The sequence below is a fragment of the Echeneis naucrates genome, chromosome 22 (genome assembly GCF_900963305.1).
Source record: "Echeneis naucrates chromosome 22, fEcheNa1.1, whole genome shotgun sequence".
In the NCBI taxonomy this organism is placed as follows: Eukaryota; Metazoa; Chordata; class Actinopteri; order Carangiformes; family Echeneidae; genus Echeneis; species Echeneis naucrates.
In genome coordinates, this window is record NC_042532.1 from 20525916 (window position 1) to 20541076 (window position 15161).

Genomic DNA, 15161 nt, shown 5'->3' on the forward strand with positions numbered 1-15161 from the left:
ACACTTAACTTAAAGAACTGTTCATTTATTTTACCCCTTAAAGTACCAACGTTAAGACGGAAGTTTCTCTCTGTAAGTTAAAAATAAAATCATTAACTTACCATCCTGATTTTGGAAGTTTAACACATTCAAAGATTTCAACGTGTTTGTTTTTGGCTTCACACACACGACTGACACAGCACAACAAACATGGCTGCAAAGTTAAAGTCACAAAATGCTTTTCAGCTTGTGTTTTGCAAAAGAGCTCAAAGACTCAATAAAACTGCATCCCTGTGGAATGATTCATTTCACCAGAAAATCCTGATTCTGAGGAAAGTGAAGAACCCCTTTTTGTTTTGAGGTTCCACAGTGTTAATTTCACCGCTACACATAGTTACACAACTCATACCTCTGGCTTGCAACACAACCTCTTCAAACTCTTATTTTCAAATAGATAATTTAAACAGTAACTCTGATCAGGATCATCTGAATGTGTTGAGTGACAGTTAAGTATCTGCTATCATCATCACAGTGATTGTGTTGTGTTGTGCCATAGTGCGTCTTCACCTTCTTCAGTTTTTCGACCATCTCCTCAATGTTGAGGTCGGAGTTGTGCGCCACCTTGTTCTCCATCTGTGTCAGCCACTCGCACAGCTCCTTGTTCTTCTCGTTGAAGATGATCCAGGCGTTCAGGCGGTCTGCGATCTCCTGTTTGCGAAGAGACACCTGACACAAAGAGGATTGGAAGGCAGGAATTTAATAAGCTTTCATTAAAGATGCTTAGCAGCAGCTGATATATCTGTCATATTATCTGAACATGAATTGTTCTTAAAGGAAACTTCATCAACAGTAAAAACCAAAGCAAATTACACACGAGCAAAGTGGTCCTGAATTAAAGTCACAGAGGGTAACTGTAAGTTCAGGACTTTTTCAGAACTCTCCTCCATAATGACATCTGAGGCATTTTAACTTCTCTTGGAGATAATACAGACAGTCTTCATCCATGTTCCAGCCTTCTCTAAACATCGGAGCAGTCGGAGGATGAATACTAACCTACACATCTCCAGGTAACTTCCTCAGTGGAGAAACACCAACACACAAACTGTTCACCCCCCCCAGCTCCCTCAGCTCCTTTCACCATCTGCTCCTCCAACAACACAATGCCCCTCACCGTCACCCTCCCACCCCCACCCAGACCTGTCAGTTCTGTCGCTGCCCCTCAAAGACCCTCCAAGATTTACTAACTTAACTCTTCATTATGAGCTTCGACTTTTACCGCTGAACACCAGGAAACTGCGACAATGGAGCTGAAAGCACGACGCAGGCGAACACGTCTGACACCAACATGTCAGCGCCTGTTGAACTCCAAAAACAACTTTTCACTCAGTGGAACACATAACTCGGCACAGAGTCATAAAAACTACGTCAGCTTTTCAACAAATATCGATTCCTGGAAATCAAAATCTCACAATGTTCAAAAGTTACTCAAAAGAAAGATATCTTAAGTTCTGCTGCTGGAAATGGCTGAGGATGATAAATTCATTCCTCAGCACTTTTAGTTTAATCCTACTGACAACAAACAAACAAACCTGCTGGCTGCAGGTAATTGAGATTCTGAATTAAGCCCTTCATCTTCTGCACCCCCTCCCTTCTATTTGTCCATCAGAAGTCCCAAAACACACACTCAATAACAAAACACAAAGTGTGCGTCTGTTTGGGCCGGTGTTTACACTTGTTAGATTACCAATTATTAACCTTCTTTAAACAACAATCCACCGACATGGCTGCACAAAGGACAGATTTTAAAGAATGGGGGTGTTTCTGGGTCTTTTAGCTCCTCAGTGAACGTGAACGCTCTCTCCTCACTCTGGAGTCACACTGTTGATGCAATCAGGGTCAAAAAGATCGACCTCTGCAGCAGTTTAACTCCTGCAATCTCTTACAAAGTGTAGAACTTCTTTTGGGCTCATTTACAGTAAATATCATGAAACGAGTAAAGCCAGAGAGAAGCAGGTAAGGCACCTTCACAGCAGTGAGACAGTGACATGACTTTCCTGTCAATGTTTCAGCGTGAGTGAGAGTGCAGACGAACAGCAGCACCAACCTTCAGGCAGAGCTCCTCCCACTGGCAGTGCAGGTGCTCCACCTGCTCCTGCAGCAGCAGGACGTCGTCGGCGATGATGTACTGGGACAGATCCGTCTTCATGGTGCTCAGCTCCTTCAGGCTCGCGGCCCAGTCCTCCAGGGAGTCCTCGGTCTCCTGCATAACATAGCCCACCAGCCACCACAACAGACCGTCAGTGATCCCCTCCACAGCTCGCTCTCTCTCTGCTACACTGCCTAATGCCTGCCCCGGCCCCTTCCTCTTTCTGTTTCTGTCACTCCTCTTTCTCTCTCCGCCCAGAGACAGGATTAAAGGCCACAAGCTGCGGGTCGGGCCGGGGGAGGGGTGACTGTGGAGGGGGGAGGGGACTGATGGAGGGGAGGGGCAGAGGATAAAGGCACCGATGGGCCAGAGTGGATGAGCTGCTGGTCAAACCAGTTTCAAACTTGACTTTGCTCAGGTGAAACTTTTAAGCACCCCCCCTTCAAAATGTTAAGTTCACTGTTAAACTTCAGCTGGTCCTCGAGGGAGGAAGCTGCTCATTTATTTTAAATTTAAAATATTATGATCACAAAATAAACAGATCTTCTTCCTTTGTTTTCAGTAAGCTGCTTTCTGTCCTGGTCTCATCACTTATGTTTGAATAAAGTGCATTGTGTGGATTTAACGAGGTTTAACTCACGACACAGAGGCAGTTCTGGTCAAAATCGTTAAAAACGTCATCCTTAGTGTTCCACTGCTTCCTATTCCTGCATGTTATTGCCTTCGGTTGTGTGGACAGATGTTTGCAGCTGTACCTTGTTGAAATTCTTGGCGCTCTGCAGCTCGTCGTCACAATCCGGCATCGACTGGTTCAGCCGGGTCTTCACGTCCTTCAGCTGCAGCATGCTGGCGGCTAGTCCGGCCTCGCAGCGCTCCCAGTTCTGAAACACAACAAAGTTTTTGGGTTTTATCTCTCTGTTCCGACAGATCAATGCGGTGCGTTCACTCCTTTGTCTTTTACTTCCAAAACATTTCCCCTGTCCTTGATTAAAGCTGAGTGGATTAGCAGGAACCGTCAGAGGCTGCAGATGACAGATGGAGGACAGGAGAATCATATCAACCACTGAGGAAGGAAAACGTCTGTTAAAAAAATGGGGTGATCCACAGCACAAGTCTTGAAGCACAGGGCAGGCTGGAGACTGGAGTCCGGCACTTTGACTCCCAGACTGAACTGAACAGATCAGGTTTCTTAAAGTCTACTGATTTTGTGTGTCTGGTGGAATCTGACCCTGCAGCGTCGTCGCCTGGTGGATAAAGCAGATATCTAATATTTGTCCCAAAGTTTCATTTCTAACCCAGCAAAGAGGTGTACCTTGACGATAGCCTCGGTGAGGTCCATCCTCCGGCCCAGCAGGCTGTGGAGGTCGTCCCACTCCTCCTGCAGGGCTCCAAGGTCCGTCTGCAGCTGAGTCTGGGTCTCCTCGTCCCCCATGGAGAAGAGCTGTCGGCCGACCTCCAGAGTGTGGATGAAGCTGCACTGGTATCTCTGGAACAACAGCTCGGTGTGCTGAGGAGGACGGAGGGAGGAGAGATGCTTTTAAGGAAGGAGGAGCAGGAAAAGGAAATGTGGGAGGAATGGAAATCAAACCGCTGCGGTTTAAATGGGTGATCCAATTAGTTAAAGGAGACATTATCTGTTCTCGGATCTTCATTCACAATCAGTTCCAATCTCCTCATTCTGCTTTCATGGTAATCAGAGGCCACAGAATCAGAATGGGAACACTCTTAATCATCTCATTTGTCTTTCTCCAGATGGAAATGCAATCAGCAGCGTTTGAGCTGTTCTATCTTCAGTCAGCTCCCACACTCAGTTAAGTGTGCTGGTTTCTCTCCAGTTTGCAGTGAATTGTATTCTTGATCTGATTGAACAGCTGACACACCTCACATGTGTCGCTTTCAAACTTAGAGACTGAAATTTTATTTCCTCCAGAGTCAGACTGAGTGACTAATACAAATCTTCAACAGAAATACGTTAATGTTTCATTCAGTATAAATTGCGTGACGTTCGTGCTCTGTCCCACCTGCAGGTCTTGTAGGGAACGTCGGAGCTGTTGCAGGCTGCAGCGGACCGGCCCGCTGGGGGGGAGGAGGACGTTGGCGTCCGACAGGAACTTCTGCAGCTTCTTCAGGGTGCGGCTGTAAAGGTGCCAGTGCTTCACCAGCCCCTCCAGCAGAGAGCGCCGCTGGTCGGCACGCTGCACTGCCCCCTGCCAGTGCTCCCTGAGCTGGGCCAGCTTCAGGATGAAGTCACTCCTGGAAACACAGAAACTTCAAAACTGGCAGGATTTCCTGCTGCCGTCTTGACTTAGAGCTAAAAGGTCGAACAGTTCACCTTCAAATATAAACTAAAAGCTGCTCTTAGACTCATGAGTCTGTACCTGTCGTCCACCTCTCCTCTCTGCAGCAGATGAAGAGCTTCAGCGATGACAGAGTGGAGGATCTGATGTCCGGTGGACAGCTCTGCCTGGAAGCGCTGAAAGCCCGCGGACAGATGAGGATTACATCTGAGCCTTTGCATTGTTTTATGTTTTAAGCCCGTTAATGGCGGGTGATACCTTGTTAATGCGGAGCTGCTGCCTGAGGCCGTCGTAAGAGCCGGCCACGTCCACGGCCAGACTGTCCTCCATCCTCTGCAGGAACGACATCCAGCTGCCGCACTTCTGCTCGAAGCTCTGCTGCCTCAGCGCCTCTGCCTGCAGCTCACTGTGCACAAAAAACATCACACACACAACCAGAGGACTGTTGATATCCGTTTTTGTTTTACCAATCCTTCTCAGGAAAGGTTAGTGCCGACTGTGCCACACATTTATTCCTCTTCTTTCATTGATTTCATTCTTTCTTTACCAGTTTTGTCATCGTTGGAATGAAAAAACAAATCAGTGTGAGAATGCAACATCAGTCCTCCTCCCGACTCCCTCACTGACCTGCAGGCCTCTTCGGCTTTGGCGGCAGTGTCGACCCAGCGGTGGTTGAGGCGTTGCAGGCGGTGTGCTGCAGCGTCACCCAGCGTCAGGCTGCAGCTCAGCTCATTCAGCACATCCAGGTCAGCCGAGAGGCCGCTCAGCTCCAGGAGGTCAGACTGGGAACATATGGTGGCTTCAGAGACTCAGAGGGATCACAGCAGTCTGGACCGCCGTACATGTGACATCACAGCGCACACACCGGCTACACACACGGTTCTTCTGTCCCCATTTAGTTTCATTTTAATGTTTAGGTTTAAATAAACCTAAACATTGACTAAACCTAAAATGTTTAAATCTCCATTTAATACAGGCAAAACAAAAGCTATTCATTTCCAAGAAAATAAAATTTGACTATGGATTAAATAATAGAGAAAAAATATCTAATTAAAATATAATGGCATCTCTGACTAATTTCCAACTTTGCTAAAAAAACATGACCAGATGCCTCCGTGTCTCAAACTACTGCTGCATTCATTCATAAATCTCTCACCTGGTCTGAAGTCTGATCCACGTTCTCCAGACGCTGCTGCCAAACCTCCAGGTTTCCCTCCAATGAATCCAGGATGGTCCCAAACTCCTGCAGCCGCTCAAGCTCCTCCTACACGCAACAAAACACCACAACATGGCACACGGCCATATGTGTGTTAATTTATAGGTCAGTGTGACGCCCCGAGTGCTCAGGTGTCAGACTGAGCTCAGCTCTCTGACTGAGTCTTTACACACTGAAACATGAATATAAAGTGAATAAAATCCTTTTGAATAAGTGATTCATTGACAGTTATGCTTTTAAAGAGGTGATTGAAAGATAAAAATAAGCAGGAAGTTGAATGAAAATGTTTAAATTTTAGCTTTGTAAACTCTAAACTTGGATAAACTGTTCCACTTTTTAAACTTAAATGTTTTAAACAGGATTCATCTTCAAGTTAATGAAATCAGAGCGTGGGTAAAAAGAAAATCCCACAAACACGTAAATCCATTCATGAAGTTGTACCTGCTGCTGGCCCAGCTGCCCTGTCAGAGTCTGGCTGAGCTGCAGGACTCCACGTGACAACAACCTGCTCTCTGATTGGACCAGACTGGCAGCTGAAGGTTCCAGGTGGCCTGTCAGATCCTTGGAAGCCTCCAGCACCCCCCCCAGGTCGGCCTGCAGCATGTCGGCCCTCTCCAGCAGGCTCTGGAGAGGAACATGGAAGGTTGAGGAGTTCTTACAGCATTTAGGGATTTAACCAAGAAAAGCAGAAGAGAAGCAAACAAGAATAAAAAACCAGAAAAAGAAAAAAAAAGAGTAAATCGACTGCTTTAATGTCTTTTTTTCAAAATCTTTTAAAATGAAAGTGCAACTGTGACTGAAACTGCTGTGAGAGACAGAAAAACCACAGAGGAAGGTCAGGAGATGGAGCTGGAAGTGGTGTGAAAAATGAACTGAAATCCGACTATGTGACATAGAGTAGTTTTCAGTTTAAATCTTAAATCTTTTTCCGTCTTTCTCACCTGAACGCGGTGAATCTTGACAGCGACCTTCTCCGTGGTGCTGTCGTCTGCCGACGCTCCGCTCAGACCAGACGTGGCGTCGCTCTGCAGCATCTGGAGTCGCTGGGAGAAAGACGCAGCCTGCCGGGAGTAAACTTCCCAGACCTGCAGGATCTGCTCACTCCTCTGGAGCTGCTGGTCCAGAGCTGCACACACATCTGTCCACCTGCAGGACAGGAGAATCAGTCGCATGTGTGTGAGTCTGCGTGTGAGTCTGCGTGTGTGTGCATCTTACCGGTCTCTCTGTCCGGCCAGCTGCTCAGTGAGGAGGACAGCAGCAGCAGGACTCATGATGTCTCCGAGGGAGAAGACAGTCCGACTCAGTTCGTCCCACTGAAGTGACGAAGCTTTGGCTTCCTTCTGAAGAAGCTGCAAACATCACAGTCCGTCGTTACCATCAGATCAACATCCAGGATTTACAGAATTCTCTCTCCACAGATGTATGTGTGTCTATTAGTGTCGCACTATTTGTGTTTTCCATCATTTTCTCTACAGCTCTACAGTAGATTACTTTCAATCCCAGATTATAAAGGATCCAATATAATCTTATTTTTAATTTACACACTGGAGATTTTCATAGTTCTATTCTTTTTATTTTGAGTGTTTTCAGAGTTTTAAGGAATATGATCTGGAGTTACTGAAATAAATTCGTGGGGGCAGCGGTCGTACCTGCAGCCTTTGATGGAGCTCTCTGTGAGCCTGCAGGGACAGCTGAGGTCGGCCGTGATGCTCCAGAGCCTGACGGAGTCTCACCATCATCAGGTTCCTCTGATCCAGACTCCTCTGCACGTCGTCCCACACCTGCTGAGCCCGAAGAAGCTTCCGGCTCACCGACTCCCTCTGTGAGCCACAAGAAGGGGACACACGGTGACCGAACAGAGACCAGACCAAAGAACTGTTCAAGCTGGATTTGAAGCTAATTCTAAAATGCGATCTTGATTCTTCGTGCTCATTTCTTCCTCAGGCAGCGGTGCAGCTACACAACTTTTAGTCAACAACCTTCTGCCTTTTTACCTGTTGTGTTAGCGCCACACAGGCCTGGATGGATTTATCTGTCTGAGAAATGAAGTGGTGTCTGTCGTCTCCTCCTCCACCACAACACTTGTCTCTGAGCTCCTGGAGAGCCACAGACCTCATTTGGATCTTCTCCTCCAGGTCCTGGAGCACAAACAGGAGGAGATTTCAAACGTGGCTGCAGGTTCCTCAGAGAAAATCACTCAGAGTCCAGACCTGAAAAGTCTCCATGCTCCTCTGCAGCTCCTTCTGGCTGTTGGGTCTCTGAGCAGAGTCCATCCAGAGCCTCTGATCTGTGATCCAGCTGTTGACCTGCTGCAGTCGGACCTCCAGCTCTGCTCTGTCCCTCAAATCCTGCTCCGCCTCCTGGATCTGAAATCCACAAACACATCTCTACTGTCGGATGGTGATTTGTAAAAATAAACTGATCTTGGATGTCAAAAGATGTCTCCACATCAACGCCTACTGACAGAGACCATGCTCTTCTCTCTGACCTGAGCATTGAGGGTTTCCTGTAGGCGGAGCCACTGATGGTTGAGACGACCCTGGTCCTCCGAGAACTGGTTTTGGTCGTAGCGCCCCTTCTGGGCGTCCTCAACATCACACGTCTGCAGCGCCTGGTTCACAAAGTCCAGCGTGTCCTGATGAGCGGACATCTCAGTCTGACACTCCTGAGGGACAGCGAGCGGCAGAGTGGGTCAGACAAGTAGATCCAAGACAAACCAACTCAGGATGAGGACTGAAGACCTGACCCAAAAACAACCACAACTGGCTGAAAACATTCGATATCTCAGCTCTTCACCTTGCAGTACTTCAGGAGCTGCGTGACATCGGCCTTAGTGAAAGATGTTCGGCTGGTCCTGGTCCCAGTTAGATGCTCCTCCAGCTGAGACTCAGCAGCTCCGAGCCAGACCTGCAGCTCCAGCAGCGCCTCCTGCTGTGTCACCATCTTCATCCACCGCTGAGGAAGAGGACAAGAAAAGAACAGCATCAATCTTTGGATTAGTCTTCATGTGGTCAAAAGAAAATGTACATGTTAAAATAATAGAATTACCGAATTTTAAAACAAAACATTACTGTTAAAAATAACAATAGTGAACATCACAATATATTCTTAATTAATTTGTATGTAGATGGAAATATTATGTTTATACTTTTTTTTTTATTCCAGCATTGATTTTAGAATTTTTTAAAATTGTTTAAAATTGTTTAATAAACTGTTATTTGGATGCTGAAAATCATTTTAGTGTCAAAGGTCGGTCGTGTGCCAGCTGACAGAAAGATAAATTAAGGCTTGGAGTTGAAAAAAGCTGAGTGAGAGGATGAAAAGCAGCGAGAGGGGGAGAGGAAAAGAAAGATGAGGAATCAGAAGAGCAGGCAGAACGTAATGAGAACAGCAGGAAGAAGGAGACGAGAGGGGATGAAGAAGAAGGAGAGAGGGATGTGAGTGTGGAGGAAAAAGATTGGAGAAGATGGAGAAGTAGAGGAAGGAAGATGAGCAGATGGATGAGGGGTGGTTTCACACCCAGATGGCGAGAAGAGTCCTCAGGACAGGAGCTGCACAGCAGGGATGTTTAAAACTAATTGGTCAGAAGAAACCTTTTTTATTTTTTTTACACAGGACTGTAACGAGGTTAAAAAAAAAGAATAACCACAAATATAATATTTTATCTGGCTCACCTTGTGCAGAGCTCGCTGGACGACGGGGACACCGGTCAGCAGACTGGACCAGTCCACTTCTATCTGCCTGAGCTGAGACTGGATGGAGTCCAGGTCCAGGTCCAGACTTCCATCTGAGGGCCATCTTGGTTCCCTCATCTGGATCAGCTTGGAGCCGACACCCATCACCATCACCTTCAGCTCAGATCTGGACTCCAGCTCTTTGGTCAAAGTCTAAAGGACCAAAGAGTTTAACAGGATGATGGACTCTGGGTCTATAACGTGAAGGCAACGCTGAAAAGCCTTAAACCGTCATTCTATTTCATCAACATCACGGAACAACTCCAGTGGACGCTAGAAGAAGTCAATGAAGTTTTCTTCTTCAAGCAGAATTCAATAATCACAAATGATTGAATAAAAAAAACCTAAAGGAAGTGAGCTCACCACACACTGGAGGAAACAGTCCCGCCTCTGTTCCACATCCGACTCCTCATTGGCTGCGACTGTCAGCTGACTCCAGTGACTGATCAGGTCTCTAGCTTTTCTCAGCCAGTCAGCTAAAACCACAGAGTCCTGCAGAAACCTGCTCCAAGAGCCAAACATAAGGCTGAACGCAGCACCACTGAAGCCAAAAAACCAACCATGTTTTTACGCTTTTGAACTCTTTAGAACTTCTCTTTTGGCCTCACCTGCTCCTCAGTTTCTGTTTCCTGTCACAGCAGGTGTGTTGATCCTGCAGCTTCCTGTGCACAGCTCTCCAGCGAACATCCAGCTCAGTGTTGGCCACGCCCACTCCAACCTGGCCTGACCTCTTCAGGCGTAGCTCCGCCTCCAGCATCCGACTAACCCGCCCCTCGTTCGCCTCCACAAGGCCTCTGAGCTCCTGCAAACACAAACACAATTTACAGCGAGTGTGCTCAATCCCAGCGCTGAGGTGTTTTCATTTTCCTCCATGTCCCCTCTGCACGCTTATGCTGTGCAGTATTTTAGCATAATGCTAACAGTTTGCTGGAATTAGTTTAGCTGGTTACTTCAAGTTTTGAAACTTATCAGGAAAGCGTTTACTGAGCTGATAAATCAGGGAGGAGGAGGGACATTTTCCCATAGACTTCAATACAGTCTGACTTTGTTTTACAGCCAGTGGTGTCGCCCCCTGATGGCCTTTAGATAGGATGTAAGTTTAAGGCTTCCCTTTTCAGACCCAGAGTCCAGGTCGAGGTTTAAAGACTGAGAGTCCTTCTCAGATGAATAAGAGACACATTTCCAACATCGAAGGGGTCAGCAAGGAATATTGGTGGAGGTCTAATAACATCAGAGCTGAGGAACATCATGTTCTTCAGAAAACAACCAATTCGCTTGTATCTGATTGAGCCAATTAAGTTTTGAGTGTAATGCACGAAGCTCAGCGTGGAGAATGTGCACTAAGAGCGGAGGGGAACATTGCAAAATGATCTTTGTAAATCAGAATTATTCCCATTATCTGTGAAAAAAAAAAAAAAAAATAAATAAATCACCTGACAGATGGAGCGCTGCTCAGAATCATTCCCCTCCTGGATTTTGGAAAATGAAGTCTCAATTTCTTTCAGCAGGGATTCTGACCAGGCGACGTCCTCTTCCCAGCGTGACCAGATCTGAAACAGACGGAGACATGAAGATGGTCAGAGGACTGGTCGGATTTCATTCCAGTTGCTGCTCCATTTAAAAACTATTTCAGGCACTCATAAATACATTTGGGAGGTTAGGGTTGGTAAAGGATGATGCTTAGTGTATCTCAGATAGGCAGCTACCTCATATTTCTAAATTTTACACAATAAATTTGTTATTAACAAAGTGAGAGACGCTGAAGCCTGAAAAAAATGCAAATCAATGCCTTTGTTTCTTTTATAATTATTGAAAAGGAAACAAATGTGACTTTGTTGGATGGTCTCTCTTCACTTTTTATTTCTTTGCTTCACGTTCACGTTCCAAATAAAGGATGTAATAAAGTAAACATGTGTCACCTCTAATGTTTCCTGCATGCTGGTTCCTTTCTCCAGTCCGAGCTGCTGCAGCCGGGCCGCCTCCTCCTGCAGGCCCTTCACTACACCGTCCCACCTCTGGAGGGCGCTCTCTGGGAGTCTGCAGGTCAGGAACTGCAGGGTCCAGAAGTGTTGGTCCAGGAACTGGAAGAACTTCTGATAACACAAATCAGTGATCAAGGATAAAAGTTTTTATATTTCTTTATTTTCATTTAAACACCAGAGAGGCTCAAAGAGAGGTTTTGTTTTGAAGACTGACCGTATGGCTGCTGAGCTGCTGCCGGAGCTCCACGTCGGGCTGCCGTGTGAGGCGTTGGGAGCCCAGAGCCAGCAGCTCCTCCAGGCTGTGGAGCAGCCGCTCGTACTGCTGCTGCAGCTCCAGGCTGCTCCTCAGCTCCTGTCTGTGGACACCAACGCCCCGCAGAGAGACGTCCAGCTCCCCCTGCAGACCGGGAGGACGGACAGCAGACTGTAAACACGGCCTGTCTGGAATTCAACTGCATGTGAATGACAAACAGCAGCTACCTGCAGCTGCGTGGCGTGGTGGATGAGGGAGGCGGGGAGGCGGTGCTGCTCGGCCCCCTCCAGCAGAGACTCCACCTGCTCCGCCTGCTGCTGCAGAGTCTCCTGGACCTGGATCACAGCCTGGAAGTCAAACACGCCTTCCTGTGAAGCTACTCAACACGTTTACTGTTTCAGATGTCTGAACTGGCCCTAAATGCAAAAATCCGTTTCCATAGAAACAGTACCTGCAGTTGGTCATCAAGGCCCAGTGTCCCGTTTAATTGGTGAATCATGTGACGAGCGGCCGACTGGTTAGAGGAGAAGGCTGCATGCAACTCTTTTAGGGATTTCTGTGGGGTTAGACAGACAACACAACACAACAGGGCTCCAGGTCGTTCATATTAGTCATATGTAAGTTATAGAAGCTAATTCAGGGACTGGACCGGCTCATATTCATTCTGATATCTGACCTGTCGCTCTGCCGTCTCCTCCTGCAGCTTCCTGAGCTGCTTCTCTCTGCCGCTCAGAGCAGCCAGGACGACAGGAAGGACTCTGCTCAGGTCGTCAGCACAACGCTGAACACACTCTGACCCCAGCACGCCAGCGACCTTTGACCCCCGAGAGGCCAGCTCACTGTTCAGGGCATCCAGCTCCGCAGACAGACTCTGCAGCATCCTGAGCTCAGCATCTCCTTCCTGCGTCGTTCCAGCAGGAGAGCGCAGAAGGTTGTTGATGGAGGACAGCGACAAGGATGCTCCGTGCAGCACCTGGAACAAACCCTCGTCCAGCGTCTGATGGGAGCCGTCCACAGAGGACGCCTGGGGACAGAGCGGGAGGTCAAAGTGTGAATTATTCCAACGCCGTCCTGTCGTCTTTCACGTTTGTTGTTCTGCTCTGGTTTTTGTAAAGTGTGATGTCAAAACGGACGAACAGCCTGGCTGAGGGAGACACAGTCGAATTTTATTTTAGCATCGTCTCAGGTTGGTTTATTTCTTTATCCAATAAAGTTGCTCTGCTGTTCTCAAGTAGAGAAGCTAACAAAGTGTGTTACTCTAACTTTCTCATAGACTCTACAGAAGTTCATAGCTGCTGAGTTTTGAACATGTCCACTCTCATAGAGACATGACCAAAGTCTTCGGTTGTTGTCTGAGGAATAGTCACCCGATTCAGGCGCTCCGCGGCATCCTTCAGCCCCCCCAGGCGGCTGATTAGGGTCTGAAGCTCTTTCAGGTTTTGTGTGCCAATCATGCATCCTGCTGTTCCATCACCATGTCTCCAAGATGAGTCTGTCACCTTCAGAGAGAGAAAGAGTCAGACACACAGAGAGAGAGAGAGTCGGGTATACAGAGAAGCAGACGAAAAAAGAGACAAAAACAGCCAAAGAGAACTCGGAGACACACAGAAGTCTTATCAAGCCCTGCAGGAGTCCCCATAACACTGAAGAGACAACAAAGTGCCTCCTGCTCAAAGAAGGTGATAACCAAGAATAGCGAGAACACCAATTTTTCTTTTCTTTCTCTTCTTTTTTTGGGGTGGGGGTTTGAAAAGTGATAATCAAGCACTTCAGCTGTCATGATGAAGGCTCCACCTTAGAGGGAGGAAGCAGCCAGCTCTCCTCCAGAGCCAGCAGCCGGCTGTGAAGGCGATTCCACTTCTTCTCCTCCACATCAGCCTCAGCAGGAGGCCACCTGCAGGCGGAGAAGAGGCTGAAAATCATCGCTGCTTTCTCTCCCTCTTTCCTCCTTCAGTTCACTCTGGTTTGTAAATATGTTGCACATGTTCACCCACTCACCGAGCGTTTCATTAAATGAGAAAGAATGTAATGACGTACTGTGGGGACAGCGGGCCGCCGTCCTCGGAGTCCTGGCTCTGAAGTCGACCTCTGCTGCCCTGCCGGGCGATGGCCTGAGTCAGACCTCTCTGTTCACTCAGCTCCTGCTCCAGCTCCTGGACAACAACATTTCACCTCTAAGTCAGCACTGTATCCGGCTACATCACCTCCCAGCATAAAAGATGATGTGAGGTTTAATGCAAGCTGTTCGACAGTTTGGGATTTTGTTAAGTTCTTCTATCTAACATGACACCTTCGTACCTTCTGCTGCTGCAGGCTGCTCTGTCTGAGCAGTTTGTTTCTTGGTGAGGAGAAGATCTCCTGAACGCTGCTGCTTCGCCTTGATGTGACCTCCAGGTGGCACTCTGCCTGAGAGAGTGACCTCTGAGGAGGCAGGAAAGGAAAGGTGAACACACTCCTTCAGTCTGTTGTGTTTGTTGTGTGCGTGTGTGTGTGAAATTATTGAGAGCTTTTACAGAAATTAGACTCATCATCACGTTACATCTTTGTGAAAAACATCTGAAGGTTGAAAAGGAAACTGTTCCAACTCCGTTTGGATTTAAATTCCAGTTCATCCTGTGTTGGAAAGACACGACACGGAGCTGCTGAAGCTCAGTTGGTTAACGTTATCAGGAAGTGGCTTGTTGGTCTGATCAGCTGTTACGGCCTTCATGGAGAATCAGCTCTGCGGTTTTTAAAACACACACCTCACACCTGTTTGGTTTTCTGCTGCCGAAACTAGCCGTACCTGTTCCTGCAGCTCGGAGCTCTCCTCTTCCTGTCTGTCCTGCAGCAGCAGCTGGAAGGAGACCAGGTTAGCCTTCAGGAGCTGCAGTTTGGAGGACAGCAGCTCGGCCACCTCCTGCTGGGATCCCACAGCTCCCGGTTCATCACCACCATCATCATCCTGCTGCTGCTGCGGGTGAGAAACCGGGCCGGGGGGCGACAGGCTCGCCACCTTCTGCTCGATCTCCAGGAACATCTCCTGCACATCAGCACACACATTATTTTTTCCAAACTCGCCCAGCAGCTTCCACTTCACACTATTTTCAGATCAGGTTAAATTCCCTGGTTTTTGTGGCTGTGGATCTGCAGCGAGCCAATCATAACTCACTATTTCAGTCTGTTTCAGTGGGAGTCGAGCTGATCAGCTGCTGCGGACGAGTTTAAAACTGAAACTCTGAAACTGTAATCTTTCTTTAGGGACTGTCACTGACTGCAGTAAATAATGATTATTGGAGTGAGTGTTTGTGTTTGAGTCAGTAAACACAAACAGCAGTTATGTGGATGCTGTTTGTGTTTTCAGCAGACAGCTGACTCAGATCTGTAACATCCAGCTGACTTGCAGGTTGTGTCACTGTAACACACGACGACACTGACAGACACACTCTCTAACACTCTCTGGCTGCTGAACTTTGACTCCTTCCTGTGTAGAACCAGACGGGTCCAAAGTTCCTCCATCACAAAGGAGACTCAGTCAAACTGCAGAGGAGGGAAATGTGAAGCTGAGCTGCTGC

At 47.6% G+C, this 15161-nt stretch overlaps 1 protein-coding gene across 1 annotated transcript in view; it reads right to left on the reverse strand.

The window, feature by feature from the left end:
- The window catches only part of LOC115036042 (nesprin-2-like), a 91345-nt gene that overhangs the window by 16895 nt on the left and 59289 nt on the right, over positions 1 to 15161 (reverse strand). Inside the window, 31 exon segments of the mRNA XM_029494144.1 lie at positions 547 to 705; positions 2084 to 2239; positions 2881 to 3006; positions 3438 to 3632; positions 4147 to 4378; positions 4504 to 4598; positions 4681 to 4828; positions 5050 to 5204; positions 5579 to 5686; positions 6080 to 6262; positions 6580 to 6784; positions 6854 to 6987; positions 7288 to 7458; positions 7633 to 7776; positions 7849 to 8004; positions 8127 to 8303; positions 8435 to 8593; positions 9313 to 9525; positions 9736 to 9874; positions 9981 to 10174; positions 10806 to 10922; positions 11292 to 11465; positions 11569 to 11751; positions 11835 to 11954; positions 12059 to 12163; positions 12284 to 12631; positions 12975 to 13106; positions 13402 to 13501; positions 13645 to 13760; positions 13906 to 14028; positions 14393 to 14629. Coding sequence (XP_029350004.1) covers positions 547 to 705; positions 2084 to 2239; positions 2881 to 3006; positions 3438 to 3632; positions 4147 to 4378; positions 4504 to 4598; positions 4681 to 4828; positions 5050 to 5204; positions 5579 to 5686; positions 6080 to 6262; positions 6580 to 6784; positions 6854 to 6987; positions 7288 to 7458; positions 7633 to 7776; positions 7849 to 8004; positions 8127 to 8303; positions 8435 to 8593; positions 9313 to 9525; positions 9736 to 9874; positions 9981 to 10174; positions 10806 to 10922; positions 11292 to 11465; positions 11569 to 11751; positions 11835 to 11954; positions 12059 to 12163; positions 12284 to 12631; positions 12975 to 13106; positions 13402 to 13501; positions 13645 to 13760; positions 13906 to 14028; positions 14393 to 14629 — 5004 coding nt within the window.